We start from the raw sequence: 14,739 nt of genomic DNA on the forward strand, positions 1-14,739 counted from the left end.
ATGCAACTGAATATTTAAAAGTTAGTCACTTGATATTTTTCTCTCAGATATTTAGTTAGGTGCTAAAATAAATAAATAAGATTCAGTAGAGCTAATAGTGCATCTTCTGCAGTCATGTCTCTTTTTGAAGTCTTCAAAACAAAACATCATCACCCCCCACTCTCATTATGAGATAAAATGTCAAATGGAAGGGACTTCTAGAAGTTTCTGCATAGCAATACATCTTTTTGACTAGATACAGAACAGCTTCATTTGTGCACCAGCAGTGGGGTTTGGTTTTCTCTTTTTGAAAATGATACAGACCTTTGTAAATGTTTACTAAAGAACAGGAACATTAAAACTTACTAAGGACTTGTATTTTTGCCAAGATGCTGGAAATTAAGACGATGGCTTTGTCAATGGATGTATTTGTTTTGTCATAGTATTTTAATTTAGTGCTTCTCTGTTTTGTTGTCTGTAGCAGTAGATTAAGAGTACACTTACTGCTCTTTCCATAAAAATACCCCAAAACAAAACCACAATGGACAATTCCATACATGAAACCATCAAATTAAAATCAGACCAAAATAATGAGTTCTTTTCTTCTGACTACAGAAATTATTGATTTGCTTTTAGTACTTTGGGGCATAATCCAGTATTTAAATATCTGATCTCTCCAGTTTGAGAGACCACAGTCTTGATACTATTGTAACAGCATCCATCTAAATTATATTAAGAAATAGATTCAATGTGTAATTTCGTTTTTGCTGAAATTGGCCAAACAGTGGTTGTCATATTAAACAAGGTCAGTATTTCACCCAGACTGTAAAATTTTTCTTTTAAAATATTAGACTGTACTCTCCAGGACGCAGTATAGGCATGTGTTAGTACTTTTTCTACTTTTCAAGTAGAAAATAAATAACTCTGTCTTCTTTCCTTTCTTTTCTTTTCTTTTTTTTTATTTCCATGGAGAGTTAATTTTGCAGCAGGCAAATATTTGTGGAGTAATTGTGGAGTTGTAATGTTGATAGTTTTTAATAATGTAAAATGCAAAAAGGGGGAAGGGGACTTGTGATGTTGTATTTACTTTTTCATTTTCTTCTTTTAACAAGGAAAAGAATGAAAGGTATCTTCTTCTCTTCCCTAACATTTTGCTAATGTTGTCTGCCAGCCCAAGAATGAGTGGGTTTATCTATCAGGTAAAGTAATGCATGTACCTATGTGTATAAATGTACTGGGGGTGTGTGTTTTTTCCAAATCATGTTTCATAGAAAACTTGGAAAGATTAAACTTCTGCATTTATAAAGGTAAAATTCCGACCTATGAGGCCAGGTTTGTTGGCCTTTTTTTTTTTTTTTTTTTCAGTTGTGACTATCAGCAAGGAGGGGTTTTTTTACCTTGTTAGTAGTTGCTAATGAGAGGAAGTATCGGTAGCTTTTTAGATCTACACAGAAAAAGTGTGCTGTTGCATAGGTTTGTTAGTGTTCTTTGACTGCTGCTTGAGTCTTAACAAAATTACACAGTCCTTTTAAGCTTTCCTTGATATGCGTTGGGCTTTTACCATCAGTTTGTTTATATGGAGCTACATCAGTGTTTTATCTTTGAATCAGCAGAACGCTTTTAAAATTAATCTTTTAGATTTTTTATTTAATGATTGTTGAGACACAGTGTAGAAGTTGTTCTGGGGCTCGCAGAATAGATTCCCTCTGGATGAAACTGAACTGGAAGGCACACTCCAAAAATGCATTTTATCTGCTCTGACTGTTGGAGAAGATCACGTACATGGGCTGACATTCAGTCCCTAGCCCCAGCCTAGGGCTAGCCCAGTGTAGCACCACCAGAAATGCACACAATGTGGCCTTTGGGACCTTAGCACTAGGTGTTTCCCTCCACGAATCCTCTGCTCACTGCTGGTAGACACAGTCTTGGAGCTCTTCTACCAAGTTTGTTTTCTGAATACTTGTGGCTGTTACCCCACAGGCCTGTTCCAGAGATGGAACAACTCTGCTTTAGTGCAGGAAGATGAATAGTGTTTGGGTTGGCTCCCCTGTGGCTCTAGGGCATGTTTTGCAGAAGCACTTTACATTTTGGATGTGTAGTTCCAAAGACTCCTGACAGGCAAATGCACAGTCCATGACTTTTAGAAATCTGTATAAATGTTCTTCAAGTATTGCCACACAGGTTTGAGGCATCACAGTAAAGCACCAAAAGCAAGGGAAAAACTGCAACAAAGTTCTACAGAGATTTCACCTGCTAGAAGTGCTTCTGTAAATCAGGCACTTGAGCAGTTTATTCCTTTCTCCTGATTTGCCTGGCTTGAAGGAATGCTGAAGCTTAGTCATTCGGTGTTCCTGTTTTATCAACCAGAGTCAGTCACAAAATGTGACTTTTTTTCTTTTTATTAAGAGGTAATAAATTCCAAAATTTATGTTTGGATTCATACCTTACCTGCCATTATAGTAGCTGTATTTGTCAGAAATGGTGTTGCCTTAGGTAGTTCAAGTGGACAGTCGAGTTTCTTAGCTTTGTGCTCCTTCTGATTATTCTAATGTTGATGGAGGTCCTAGAAAAGGCAGGTTCCAAGTGGCAGGTTCAGAATTCCTGATGTAGGTAGATTCTTGTGTACTGATTAAAAAGGCAACTGACTGGGAGTGTATTACAAAGCAGTATGAAATTAAACAATCTGTGAGGTTTTATTTTGCCTCTCCTGCTGTATGTCGCATTTCTTCATCCTCCCTCCCACTTAATCCCCTAGGTACACATCATTGTTCAGGAAATAAGAAAATAAGCAATTTTCTGTGCATTTGTCTTAAGCTTGTACTTATAATGGCCACAGCCCCTTCTTAGAGTTCACCATCCAACCCTCCACTGAATGCAAATCTCTTAATTTCCTCATAACTTCTTGTGTGATTTTCTTATCACTGAACATGTCTCAAATTTGAATGACTACATATTAATAGCAAGGTAAAATTATTTTCAGCACTGTTTGTGTCTGAGACGGTGGCTCAGAGCCACGTCTGGATTGCGTAATGTGGGCCTCCTGGACATTTTTTCTGAGGTTCATGCTTCAGATGGATATGGACAGAAGATGATGCAGTTCCCTCAGTCATTCCCACAGAAATTATGCCACTGGAGGCTGCATCCTTCATTACACCCTCCCTGCATTTCTGAATAGTCCAGTTGTCAACAGGCTTCAAATTATCTGGTTGATAGTGCTGATATCTGCCACATGAGCAAATTGGGAGAACTTTTAGCAGTGGTAAAGTGAAGTCACAAGGAGCACAGACCATACTTCACAGGGGGACTACATGATTGTTTGTTGAAGGAAGGGGAATATAAATGTTTTACAAGTTCAGTTCCATTTTTCTCTGTGTTTTGCCGGCTGTACCTTTTCCTGCCATGCGGTTCAGGTGATCTTTGTCACCAGTCTTTTGCTTAGTGTACCCCCATATTCCCTTCCCACCTATGTCAGCAGTTCTTGTACATCTCTCTGTTGTGGTTGTATGCTGTGTTATTCATGAACCAACAAAACAGGAAACAGGGAAAAACAGGGAAAAACAGGGAAAAGAGCAAATTTTAGCTGCATTGTAAGTGCACATGTCCACCACATTTCCTTTGGTGGGGAAGCTGCTGCAGGAGAACTCTTCCTTTCTCTTTGGTATCTTGGGCTCGAGCATGTTCTATGCATACAGAATACCAAATGATTTTTCATTTCCAAGCTTGTAAGAAACCTTTGTCCGTTTTACAGTTGTTAGGAAAGAAGAACGAATAAAGTTGGTTTTTATTCTTTTCTCTCATTGGAGCCAAAATTCCACAGTATATAGTATTTGCTCTTTTGCCAGCGTGTGTTGAATAGTGTGTCTGTGCAGGAGAATACAGGATCTGTCTTAAAGAACTTTTATTAAAGTTGCAGTTTTGGTAAAGCCTTTCATCCTGAAAATATTCCATCTTATTTATTGTTCTGTGTTTTTAAAGGGTCAAAAAGTTATCCTAAACTGACTTTTTTTTCCTGCTTGACTGGGTTTAAAATGAGATCTTCTGCAAATTGGTATGTTCTTCTGAGCAAAGATTACAAATTTGAAGGCATTTACTGCTTTCCCCTCCCCCCCCAATATTTCTTTGAGTGAATTTAGTAGTGGCATTACTAGAGAAAAAAATATTCAGTAAATATTTGATGCATTTGTTTAGTGGAATCTTCCTTTATAAATATACTTGTTCCACAGACCTTATTTTGAGAGCTAATCAAACAGTTTACAAACAAATGTGCTTAAAGTCACCATTGCCTCTAATCATGTAACATGGATGACCCTGAAGGTCTCAGTTTCAAGAACCTGAGGGTATGAGGAGTGATCACTATTACGTTTGTATGGATTTCGTAGCCTGCATAGGTACCAACTATTGTTATTGAAGTCACAGATGTCATTTGCAGAAATTGGACATATTAAAAACTTCTGAGATGTTTGTTCGTTTTAAATGTTTTTAAACTCATCAATTTGTGTGTGTTTGTCAATTTACTATGAATGTTTTTGTTCAGAGCTTAAAGTTAGTATTTTCTTTACTTGGTAATGTTTTTGTGTGGTTTGGATTTAACTTCAGTGTTACTGCCCTTTTCTTTAAGGGAAAACTACCCATGACTGGAATGACTATTACAAAGCTAGAAGACAGTGAAAACCATAAAAATGCATTTGAAATATCAGGTATTGCCCATTAATATTTTTATTTACTACTTATTCTAGGATATACTATTTCAGACATCAGATGCTCTGTCTGGACAGAGGAAAAAACTTTTTTGCTGTGAGGGTGACCAAGCACTGGCACAGGGTGCCTGAAGAGATCTCCATCCTTGGGGTACTCTGAAGCTCGCTGGCCATGATCCCAGGCAACCACCTCTAGGTGTCTGTGCTTGAGCAGAGGGGTGGATGACTTACAGAGGTCCCTTACAGCCTCAACCATCCTGTGATTATACAAATTTTGTAAGGCTGCTACCCAGAAGACTACTTTTTACTGCTTGTCTTAAGCAGTTAGGAAGCTGTCTTTGCATGGGATTCATCCAGGAATTTCTGTATCTCAGTGAATGGAGGCAGTGGCCTTGGAGAAGGTCCTTTATAACAAAGCAGTTTACAATATGCTGTTCACTGGAAGGAGTTCTAGAGACTCTGGAAAAGCTTTGAGTAAGAGCTTTCTTTTAGAAATGGTCCACCTTTTTCCTGAGAGACCTTTAGCATCTCTGATACTAATGATGATTGCTGTTGTGCTTATTTTGGATAATTTCTGTCTAAGTCATTTGTTTCATCATATATCATATGTCCTTAGGCAATTTAAAGGACAGTGGGAGCAGGGTCTACAGGGTGGAGCTTCATACCTTCATTTATTTCCTGGATTAGTTCTACTCCAAGCAGGTTGCATTAAAGTAAAATGATTTTGACCCTCTCAAGTGGTTGACAGTATCATATCAATGCCATGAGGCACAGGGGAAAAAAAAAACTGTTGATGGTGTGTGTTTTTTGAGATGATGCTGTGGAGCTGACCTCAAGAGGAATGTGATGGGTTAAATGGAGTTAATTGCAGAAATTAATTTTTGGTTAAGAGTGCATTCCCAAATGACTTTTCCTCAACTTTAATGCTGGATTCAGACCAGTTTTATGCTGCTTTCTGAGAGACCAGTGAACTCTGTTTTATAACTTTTCCTGTATTGTAGTATACGGACTCAAGAATGACTTTTTGGGATATATGCTGGCTTTCCTGGTAAGAGTGTAAGGTTACTTGACATTAAGGCTGTGCCTAATTACTAGATCTGTGGAAGAAAATAGAACTTCTGTGCTTGGCTAAGAATAACTACATGGAAGGTGATGTCTGTGATGCCTATCTTAAGGCAACATCTGTTACAGCCTGGAAAAGTGGGATGCTGTTGTACTGAAAATAGAAGTTAAAATTTTTTGCTTACTACTTAGAGGATATAAAGTTAGGAAATGAGTGTCTTTTTTAATTATGTTCCATTGACTAAGTTGTTCTTCTGTGATTTCCTATGTGTTCTGGTATCTTTTCACCTAGGAAACATGATTGAAAGGATACTAGTTTCTTGTAACAACCAACAAGATTTGCATGAATGGGTGGATCACCTGCAGAGGCAAACCAAAGTCACAACTGTTGGGAATCCCACCATTAAACCTCACTCTGTGCCGTCTCACACGGTAAGGAAGAGCTTCTGGATTGAAGTGAATGAGCAGAATTAAGTTGTCTGGCAAATATACCACAAAGGAAAGCATTACTTCTTTTAGCCGTTAGTAACAAGAACTGAATGTTGTGACTGTAGTTTAATGGGTCAAAAGACCATTCTGTTTTTAATTGTGGGAACAAAAAATGCTTAGATCTTGGTGTAATAGTTTAACTGTGTAAAAGAAAATTAGTTATCATTACTTTTTCTGTTTTGACCAAGTAATACATCACCATCTTTTAAGTGTACTTAGAATAGTAGGTTTTAGTTGGTGATGTATTTGACAGGCTGTGGAGAAACAATTTACTAAAGTAATTTCTTTTGAGTTCTGCATTTGAATTGTTGGATATGAATGGATCTAAATTTAGCTCAGTCCTCAGTGGAGAGAGAAGTGGGAGCAGGGCTGCTCGTAGCTATTCTTTCTTTAGTGTTTGCTCTGTGGTAGACAATAAAAATTGTTTAAGCTCCATTTTTTCAAAGAATGTAGTGTAAAAAATTTTCAGAGGCCAGCTGTAATAAACAGAAGTACTGGATAGCAAATGAGATTATTTCACCAGTCCTTGACAATACTATGTCTTCGTTAAGATAATATGTTTTCTTTCCCATCATGTTTGACAGCTTCCTTCCCATCCAGTAACACCCTCCAGTAAGCATTCAGACAGCAAGCCAATACCACTGACTCCTGCGTACCACACTCTCCCTCATCCGTCACATCACGGGACTCCACATACCACGATCAACTGGGGACCACTGGAACCTCCGAAAACCCCCAAGCCTTGGAGTCTGAGCTGCTTACGGCCCGCACCGCCACTGCGGCCTTCGGCAGCTCTCTGTTACAAAGAGGTGAGATGCAGCAGCCAAGAAGTAGGATTCTGTAGCAGGCCTACAATGGGAAGTTTTAACTTTTTTCACACACCACCATTTTACGATTTTGTGCATGTTTTTGTATAATATAAAGATGATTTGACAGCCAGTGCTGAATCAAAGGTAACGTACCAGTGCTGTTTTTTTCAAAGAGGAATTTAGCCTAACGGTTCAGAAGATACCAAGGCTTATTTTGTTTTGTTTTTAAACTAACAGTTAATTTATTTTGTTGGTCATCCAGGCTTATTGCAGTCTAAGTTATTATCTAAGTACACTGCAAAGTTCTTAGGATAAGGGATCCTTACTGCTTCCAAGTAATGTACTAAATCATTCCAAAGAACTGTGGTGGTATGGTTGACTCTTGGTTCCTGATATTTACCACTGTTACTAGGTAATAATAGAATATTTTTTAAAAAGAAGACTGGTAACTGTCAAACTGTATGTAATGTTCCTGTACTCAAAAGAATCTAATAACTAATGTTACTATTAGCAGGAAAAAAAGCTTAGATTTTAAGATGCTGGTTTATTTTTTTAAGTAACATGTGGTATGAGATAGGAAGCCGTTCCAAAAGCTATGAGTGTGTTTAGCCACGTGGTAGGTTAATTTGGTCCTTCCACTACATTTTGCGTAGTTTTGTCAAGAATAAGAAAACTTCAGATTTATGTAAGAAGTTTGCATGTATGTAAGAATATTGCATGCTCTCTAGCCTGGTGGTATCTCCTGTTTCAGTATTTTTATTGTGCATTCTTATTATACTAGTTTAGTGTAGAGGAGCGGGGCCCAGAAAGTATCATGCACTTATGCCTAAGAACATTTTATTCTGCAAGTATGAGATGTTGACAGCAAAATTTTATTTTGCAGATATCTGAATTTCAGATTCTTAGAAACCGTAGCCTAAATACTGTGTCCCAGTGAGGCCTGGCTGTGTTTTTGTTATTGTGGGGTTTGGGTTTTTTGTTTTGTTTGTTTGTTTGCTTTTGTTTTGTGATGGCTGTGTGTGACACTTTCATTTTCTTTTGTAAATCCCCTAAACAGCAAGGAAAAAGTGATAAAGTGGTCTGCAGTGCAAGATTAGTATTGCAGCTTGGTTGCTACAAGAGATTCTTCTGTTTGACTGTATTACTTTGGCTGTACTGTATGCTCATTTTGTTATTTACCTTAAAATACTTTCATGCTTTCATGTGTGGGCTACTAAATTATCTGATGTGTTAAAATTTTGTCATCTTTACAGTATTTAACATACAATGATGCTCAAGACCTATCCTCATTTTCTTTGATCTGTCCTGATCATTCACCTTTTACTTTCCTGTTCTTTATTTTCGTAGAAGATGTCTTGGGTCCTTAGGGTAAGGGGTAGACCAGCATATTCCTTTTGTTCCTGAATCCTAGCGTTATTCCTGTAAATTAGCATGACCACATTTTGAGCAGAAATGCTGCTGGGGTTTTTTTGATTGGATGGATGGTTTGGGTTTTCATTCTTTTCCTTTTTGTTTTTTTTTTACTGTAGGGCTTTGTAAGAACAGACCTAAACTTTTACAAATTTTGGCTTTGAAGAGTATACTACCTGCCAAGCTTCCTTGTTAGGTCAATTTTTACCTGCTTCTAAGTAGACAAGTGAAATGGATCACTATCTCTTCAATAATTCAGGAAAAAAACCTGTATTAATGTATTCCTGCCTCTTCCCTTCACTCTAGTTCCCAAACAGCCTGTGTGCTTTTTCAGCAGGTTTTCTATATATTTCTGTTATTAGAACATATAAAATACCTGACTTCGTGTATAGTTGGAGGAAAGGCAGAATGGAAATCAACCAATTCAGGCAACTTGAAGGTGGCAAAAAATATTAGAAAACTTAGTTTTGGTGCTGTTAAAAGGTTTTTAGTTAGCAACTTCAGTATGCATCTTAGAAGTTAAACTTTTGAAATATTGTATAGAAGCTCTACTCTTTTTATTTTTCCCCATACAGGATCTCAGTAAAAGCCCTAAAACCATGAAAAAGCTGCTTCCCAAACGCAAGCCAGAACGGAAGCCATCAGATGAAGAGTTTGCTCTGAGAAAAAGTAAGAGAGATTTGAACAAATGTCTGCATAATACAAGTGCTGGAATTAACATCAGTTCAAATTCTGTGAAAGTTAGGTGTACAGTGTAAGCAAATCTAATTTCCTCTCTTGTGTCAGGGGAGAGGGGTACGTATCTCCAGAGGATAGTTTGTTGTATTCATTTTAGGTGCTTATGCTACAATGGCATTAGTTATTTTCTAGTGCTTTACTGATTAGGATCCACTGATACAGTGGATGTATGCTTGTGAAGTACCTATTTCTACCTGTTTATTAGCGGGAAGTGAGGTTGAAGGTAGAAGCCATGTAAAGTTCAGTAAGGTAAACCTGACTTTTAATACTGTAAACAACAGTTTGAAGATTCTGTACAACTCTTGCAGAATACTTGTTAGCTGTGTTCCTAGATTGATTATGGTAGGAGCTTCTGCTGAGCTTGGTTTTGGAAGGCTGGTTATTGCTACTGAATCAGAGATGAGTTGCTTCCATGGTCACTTCTGAGATCCAACAGTCTTTTCTAACCTTCTGTAAATAAGGTAATTTGCTTGTCTGTAACTAAAGAAATTGCAGAGCTTTAGACTGCTTGAAGTCAGAAGAACAACACTAAACTGAGAGACTGTAGTGAATGTACAGAAAAAGAAAAGGGTCAAACTCTGGATTGCTTGGATATTTTGGAGTGGAGAGAACATTGCAGGACCGGAAGAGATACCAAGCAAGTTTGCAGGCAACAGAACACTCAGAGCTGTTGAATCCCTCAAAGGCATGGAGGTCCTGCAGAGAGAACTCAAGAAATTAGAGGACTTTGCGATCACCAACCAGATGAAGTTCAATGAGGGGAGGTGCCAGATTCTGCACCTGGGGTGGGGCAACCTTGGATGTAGGTACAGACTGGGGAGTGAGATGCTGGAAAGCAGTGCCATGGAAAGGGACGTGAGGGTCCTGGTCAATGACAGTTTGAATATAAGTCAACAGTGCCCTGGCAGCCAGGAGGGCCAACCCTGTTCGGGGAGGGCATCAGGCAAAGCATCGCCAGCTGTTCAAGGGAGGGGATTGTCCTGCTCTGCTCTGCACTGGTGTGGTCTCACCTTGAACATTAGGTGCAGTTTTGGGTACTGTAATATAGGAAAGATATTAAGCTGTTAGAGAGTGTCCAAAGAGAGGCAACGAAAATGGTGAAGGGCCTTGAGGGGAAGCCGTGTGAGGAGCAGCTGAGGTCACTTGGTCTGTTCAGCCTGGAGAAGGAGACTGAGGGGAGACCTCATTGCAATCTAAAATTTCCTCATGAGAGGAAGAGAGGCGCAGGCACTGATCTCTTCTCTCTGGTGACCAGTGACAAGACCTGAAGGAATGGCCTGAAGTTGTGTCAGGGGAGGTTTATGTTGGATATTAGAAAAAGATTCTTCACCCAAAGGGTGGTTGGGCACTGGAACAGGTTCCCCAGGGAAGTGGTCGCAGCACCAAGCTCGACAGAGTTCAGGAAGTGTTTGGATAGTGCTCTCACATACGTAGTGACTCTTGGGAATGGTCCTGTGCAAGGCTAGGAGTTGGACTCAGTGATCCTGATGGGTCCCTTCCAACTTGGTATATTCTGGGATTAATGTTATCAAGCAAACAGAGTGTCCACTTAGTTGTCAGTGACACCACTGTAATTCATGCATAGAAATTTGTGTGATTGAATAATCCAATTACTTGCATCAGTCAAAGACAGGGAATTTTGTTGGCCAGATCTTTACTGTAGCTTTTGCTTCTTTGTCCTTTGCTCATGTGCTTTTTAAGACAGAGTTGTGCCTTGAGTATTGGGTGCATGAAGTGTCTTATGGTGACAATTGTCTCTTATTGGCTTATGGAGGGTTGGAGAGTGAAAGGTTTTCCTCAGGACACTGTTGGTTTGTCTAAGGTGTTATAGTCTTTCTGAATGTGCTTTGAATTTCATATGGTAAAGGTTATGGTGCTGAATAGAATGATCCTCTTCATGGATGTGCAAGTGGCTATTTTAGTTCGGGATGTTTTATCCTTAAAGGAAAGTATCTGTTGAGGAAAAAATGAAAGTATTATAGTACAGTATCATTTCAGATGTTGGAGAATGGAGATTCAGTAGTTGTAATGATAGTGGTAAAGCTGTCAACTTGCTGACTTAGCAATTATTAAAGAACGCAGTGGGAGGAGTTAGGAGTTCTTATTTGGGGGAAAGAGGGAATCTGTAGCTTGCAAATATATTGTTCTACTCCTAATTAAATTAATACAGTATTTTGTATGTAGGAGGTAACTTTCAATAAAAGGTATTCTTTGACTTAAAGGTAGCTTTAACTCCAAGAGTGTTACTTACAAAAATCCTTACAGATTCCTAGTAATTAGAAGCTTCTGCTACTGCTCATTTAGCTTTTTCACCTTTTTTGTGGAACTGTAAAAGTTTTCCATGGAGGAACTTCCATTGAACTTAAAGCATACTGATAGATAGGTTTGGGGTTTATTACTTATCTTTTCTGGAATCTGAGGGATTTATGGCCTATGTTTTGAGAACTGCTGCGTCAAATTAGCATTATAACAGACAAAAGAAGTAAGGTGTTCTAATTGAGTGCCTCACAATACTCATTTCAGAAGTGAAATATTTGTTCTGCTACTGTAATAATCATAATAATGCTACTGCATTCTAACTACAAAATCCAATTATTTTTCCTGCTTGAAAGAGGAATAGACTATACTTTGGAGTACCTGCATCTCTTAAACTCTAGGAAAATTATATCAGGTCAAGATAATTTCTTCAGAAGTTTGCTTGACAGCTAATCCTGACAAATGTTTGGACAGTTGGCTTTGTTCTGGTGATAACAAATCAGAAAAACTAACAGGTTGCATTGGCTGACAGAGAACACAACTACATTTTGATGTTGAAGGTCGTTCAGATTCTTGTAGCAGAAAATGTTCAAACCTAGTTTTTTCAAGAAGGTAAACAGGAAAAATGCTTTTAAAACAACAGATTGTCTTGCCTTGCTCGTAGACTTCTGGTTCCATCTAAACTAATGGCAGAGGTACCTCTAGATTTCAGATTGATTGAAATTTCACTCTGTTACAAGTATTTTTACTGACTTGCCCCAGGAGAAGGTTTGATGTGGAGCTCTACCTTTAGGAAAATTTTGCCGTGTTAAGCTTGAATAGTTAGATATTTTTCAGTAGTGCTGATTCTGCGTTGAAGTGTGATAAGTTTAATTACTTTACTTTGCACAGATACATGATAGTGGCATCTTTCCTACTGCACACTGGACTGAAATTGTACTGAAATTATGCTGTTAATTCTGAGTTTCATTTTCAATAGTGTGTGCTGTTGAAAGGAATAAATATATATATATACACACACACACACAAACCCCAGAAGTTTTCAATGTGTCTTCTGTGAATTAACTCTGTTCCTTGATTTCTTTGATTAAATAATAAAGTAATATGCCGATGAAATTGTATGCATATATAATAACTAGACTATACAGGTTTTTTTTCAGTGTAGTGACTGTTTTAGAACCAAAGTGTTTATACTTCAAAACCCATTCTGTACAATTTCAGATGCTCAGAAAATTTCTTGAAGGTGAGGGTGATTACTCTGACTTGCTTTTTTCTAAGCATTTCAAAATAGTATTTATCTTTTAAAACTGTTACTTTAGTGTGTTGAGGTTTGGTTAAAATAGTGTGATTAAGAGAATTTTCAAGGGTTGATTAGGCTGAACTTTGGAAATGTAGTGATTTGCAAAGACTTCTCTGTATTAGGAAATATGACCATGTTTAAAATTCTGCTTTTTCCCATTGATTCTAGGTACAGCTGCTTTAGAGGAAGATGCTCAGATTCTTAAAGTCATTGAAGCATATTGCACAAGTGCCAAAACACGTCAAACACTAAATTCAAGTAAGTTAGAAAGTAGTCAAATGGGTAGAAATGGTTATCTAAAACACAAGTTACATAGTTTGCAAAAAGGTGTGTTGTGTGTCCTCAGGCCTTTGCAAATAGCAAGCTGGACCTGCAAGAAATAATAACCTGTTTCTGGCTTAACATCAGTGCCAAATGTTTATGTATTGGATGCCAAGGAGCATGGTTAGAGACTGTTATTCTGTCAGTATTTAAAAATAATCCAGAACAACAGAAACCCAAACTCGTCACGGTTTAAAATTGTACTAAACCTTCACTAGTGAATGAGAGGTGTGTGAACTGAATATGACAGTTAAACAGTATGCTTTTGATTGAATTTCGAGAAGCTGGTTAAGTAGAGATGAGGAATGAAGAAGTCATAATAATTTTGGAGGACTGTATCTTTGTTGTGTTCTATTTAACAAAGACTTTCTCTATGGAAAAGTAACCTAGACTTATAAAAATTTCTTTCATTTTACTGCCACTAGTTGTTTTTAGTATTAATTACAAATTTTAACCCCGTCTCATAATTTCAGGAGAAGTTGTTCTCAGCTATGTGTGTTGCTTAAAGCCATTTTTAGTTTCTCAGATCAATACCTAGCATATTGAAAACCTGTAACGTGCCTCTGGGGTCCTACTTCATTTAATCCAAATCAAGGTTGCCATGTGGAGTTCCTCTGTATTGTAAGTAAAACATTGCACAAAGCAGGGGAGTCCACCAGCATGTGTTCCATTTACACGAGGGAGGAGAAAATGCTGTTGGCTTTGTTCCTTTTTGCACTGTTGAATACTGATTTAATTCAGAGATCCTTGGAACACAGTATAATGATCTTGAAGTACTTGGCTGGTTTTGCTGTAGTCAGGAACTAGGACACTGGACATAATAACTTCTTGTCCACAGAAGCTGTTTCAACTTGCAGTATTAATCACTGTTACTGCTGTCTACAGTACTCTGGGCCTATTTTGCTTCCAAGCAAAAGCACTTTATGCTGACAGTTGAGAAGCCTCAAAATGCAATTGCAAACTTAGTTCATGGATGAACTCAGATGGATGACACTAATATGTGTCCTCTTACTATTATCACCTTGAAAAGAATGCAACTACTTTGTATTCCTATGTAAGTTAAAGTGGGAATATGGCTGTGGTCAGTTTGTACATTTCTACAGACTGTAGAAACTTTTGAAGTAACAGCAAAAGCCTTCCTTTTAATTTTTCTGTCTTGATGAACTGTAGATCTCCAAGGTGATAAAATTAACTACTATTACTATTTTTTTATTAATACTAATCTATTTTATAGCCCTGTAGTCATTACAGTAGTGTTTGTACACTTAATTTGTACAGTTAATTTGGATAAAAGGAAATTAATGTAATCAAAGTTCTGAAGATATACTGTTGTTCCAAACAAAATTAAATAGATGATTGCTGTTTAAATGCCTGAACTATAATCTATTTATTATTTCCAAGGATAGTGTGACAAGAAATGGTTGGGAAAACATTTGCACTTGCACAGTAGGGTGTGTGTGCAGATATAAAATGGATATTTTTTTTTTTGCTTGCCTATTTTTTCCTTTCGTATGTATATTTAAGAAATATACATATTGCTGTGGGTATCATTGCATACATCAGAAGTTGACAGTTTTTATTTGCTCTTAGTTGCAGCAAGAAACAAGTTTTTTTTATTGATAAGCACACAACTGCTGTGTTTGAAAAGGATAGTGTTGTTGTCTAAGACTTTAGGTTT

At 37.6% G+C, this 14,739-nt stretch overlaps 1 protein-coding gene across 6 annotated transcripts in view; it reads left to right on the forward strand.

Annotated features, from left to right (window-relative positions):
* Positions 1 to 14,739, forward strand: part of ARHGEF7 (Rho guanine nucleotide exchange factor 7) — a 125,741-nt gene that overhangs the window by 93,192 nt on the left and 17,810 nt on the right. For all 6 annotated transcript variants that reach the window (XR_003527165.1, XM_027640092.1, XM_027640103.1 and 3 more), the window contains 6 exons: positions 1,092 to 1,178; positions 4,598 to 4,676; positions 6,031 to 6,170; positions 6,812 to 7,036; positions 9,022 to 9,115; positions 12,909 to 12,998. Coding sequence is in view for 5 of the 6 variants with exons in the window: in XM_027640092.1 (XP_027495893.1) it covers positions 1,092 to 1,178; positions 4,598 to 4,676; positions 6,031 to 6,170; positions 6,812 to 7,036; positions 9,022 to 9,115; positions 12,909 to 12,998 (715 nt within the window). In the remaining variant the exon portion in view is untranslated. The remainder of the gene's footprint in view (positions 1 to 1,091; positions 1,179 to 4,597; positions 4,677 to 6,030; positions 6,171 to 6,811; positions 7,037 to 9,021; positions 9,116 to 12,908; positions 12,999 to 14,739) is intronic.

The sequence above is a fragment of the Corapipo altera genome, unplaced genomic scaffold (genome assembly GCF_003945725.1).
Source record: "Corapipo altera isolate COAL_440 unplaced genomic scaffold, ASM394572v1 0, whole genome shotgun sequence".
Classification (NCBI taxonomy): Eukaryota; Metazoa; Chordata; class Aves; order Passeriformes; family Pipridae; genus Corapipo; species Corapipo altera.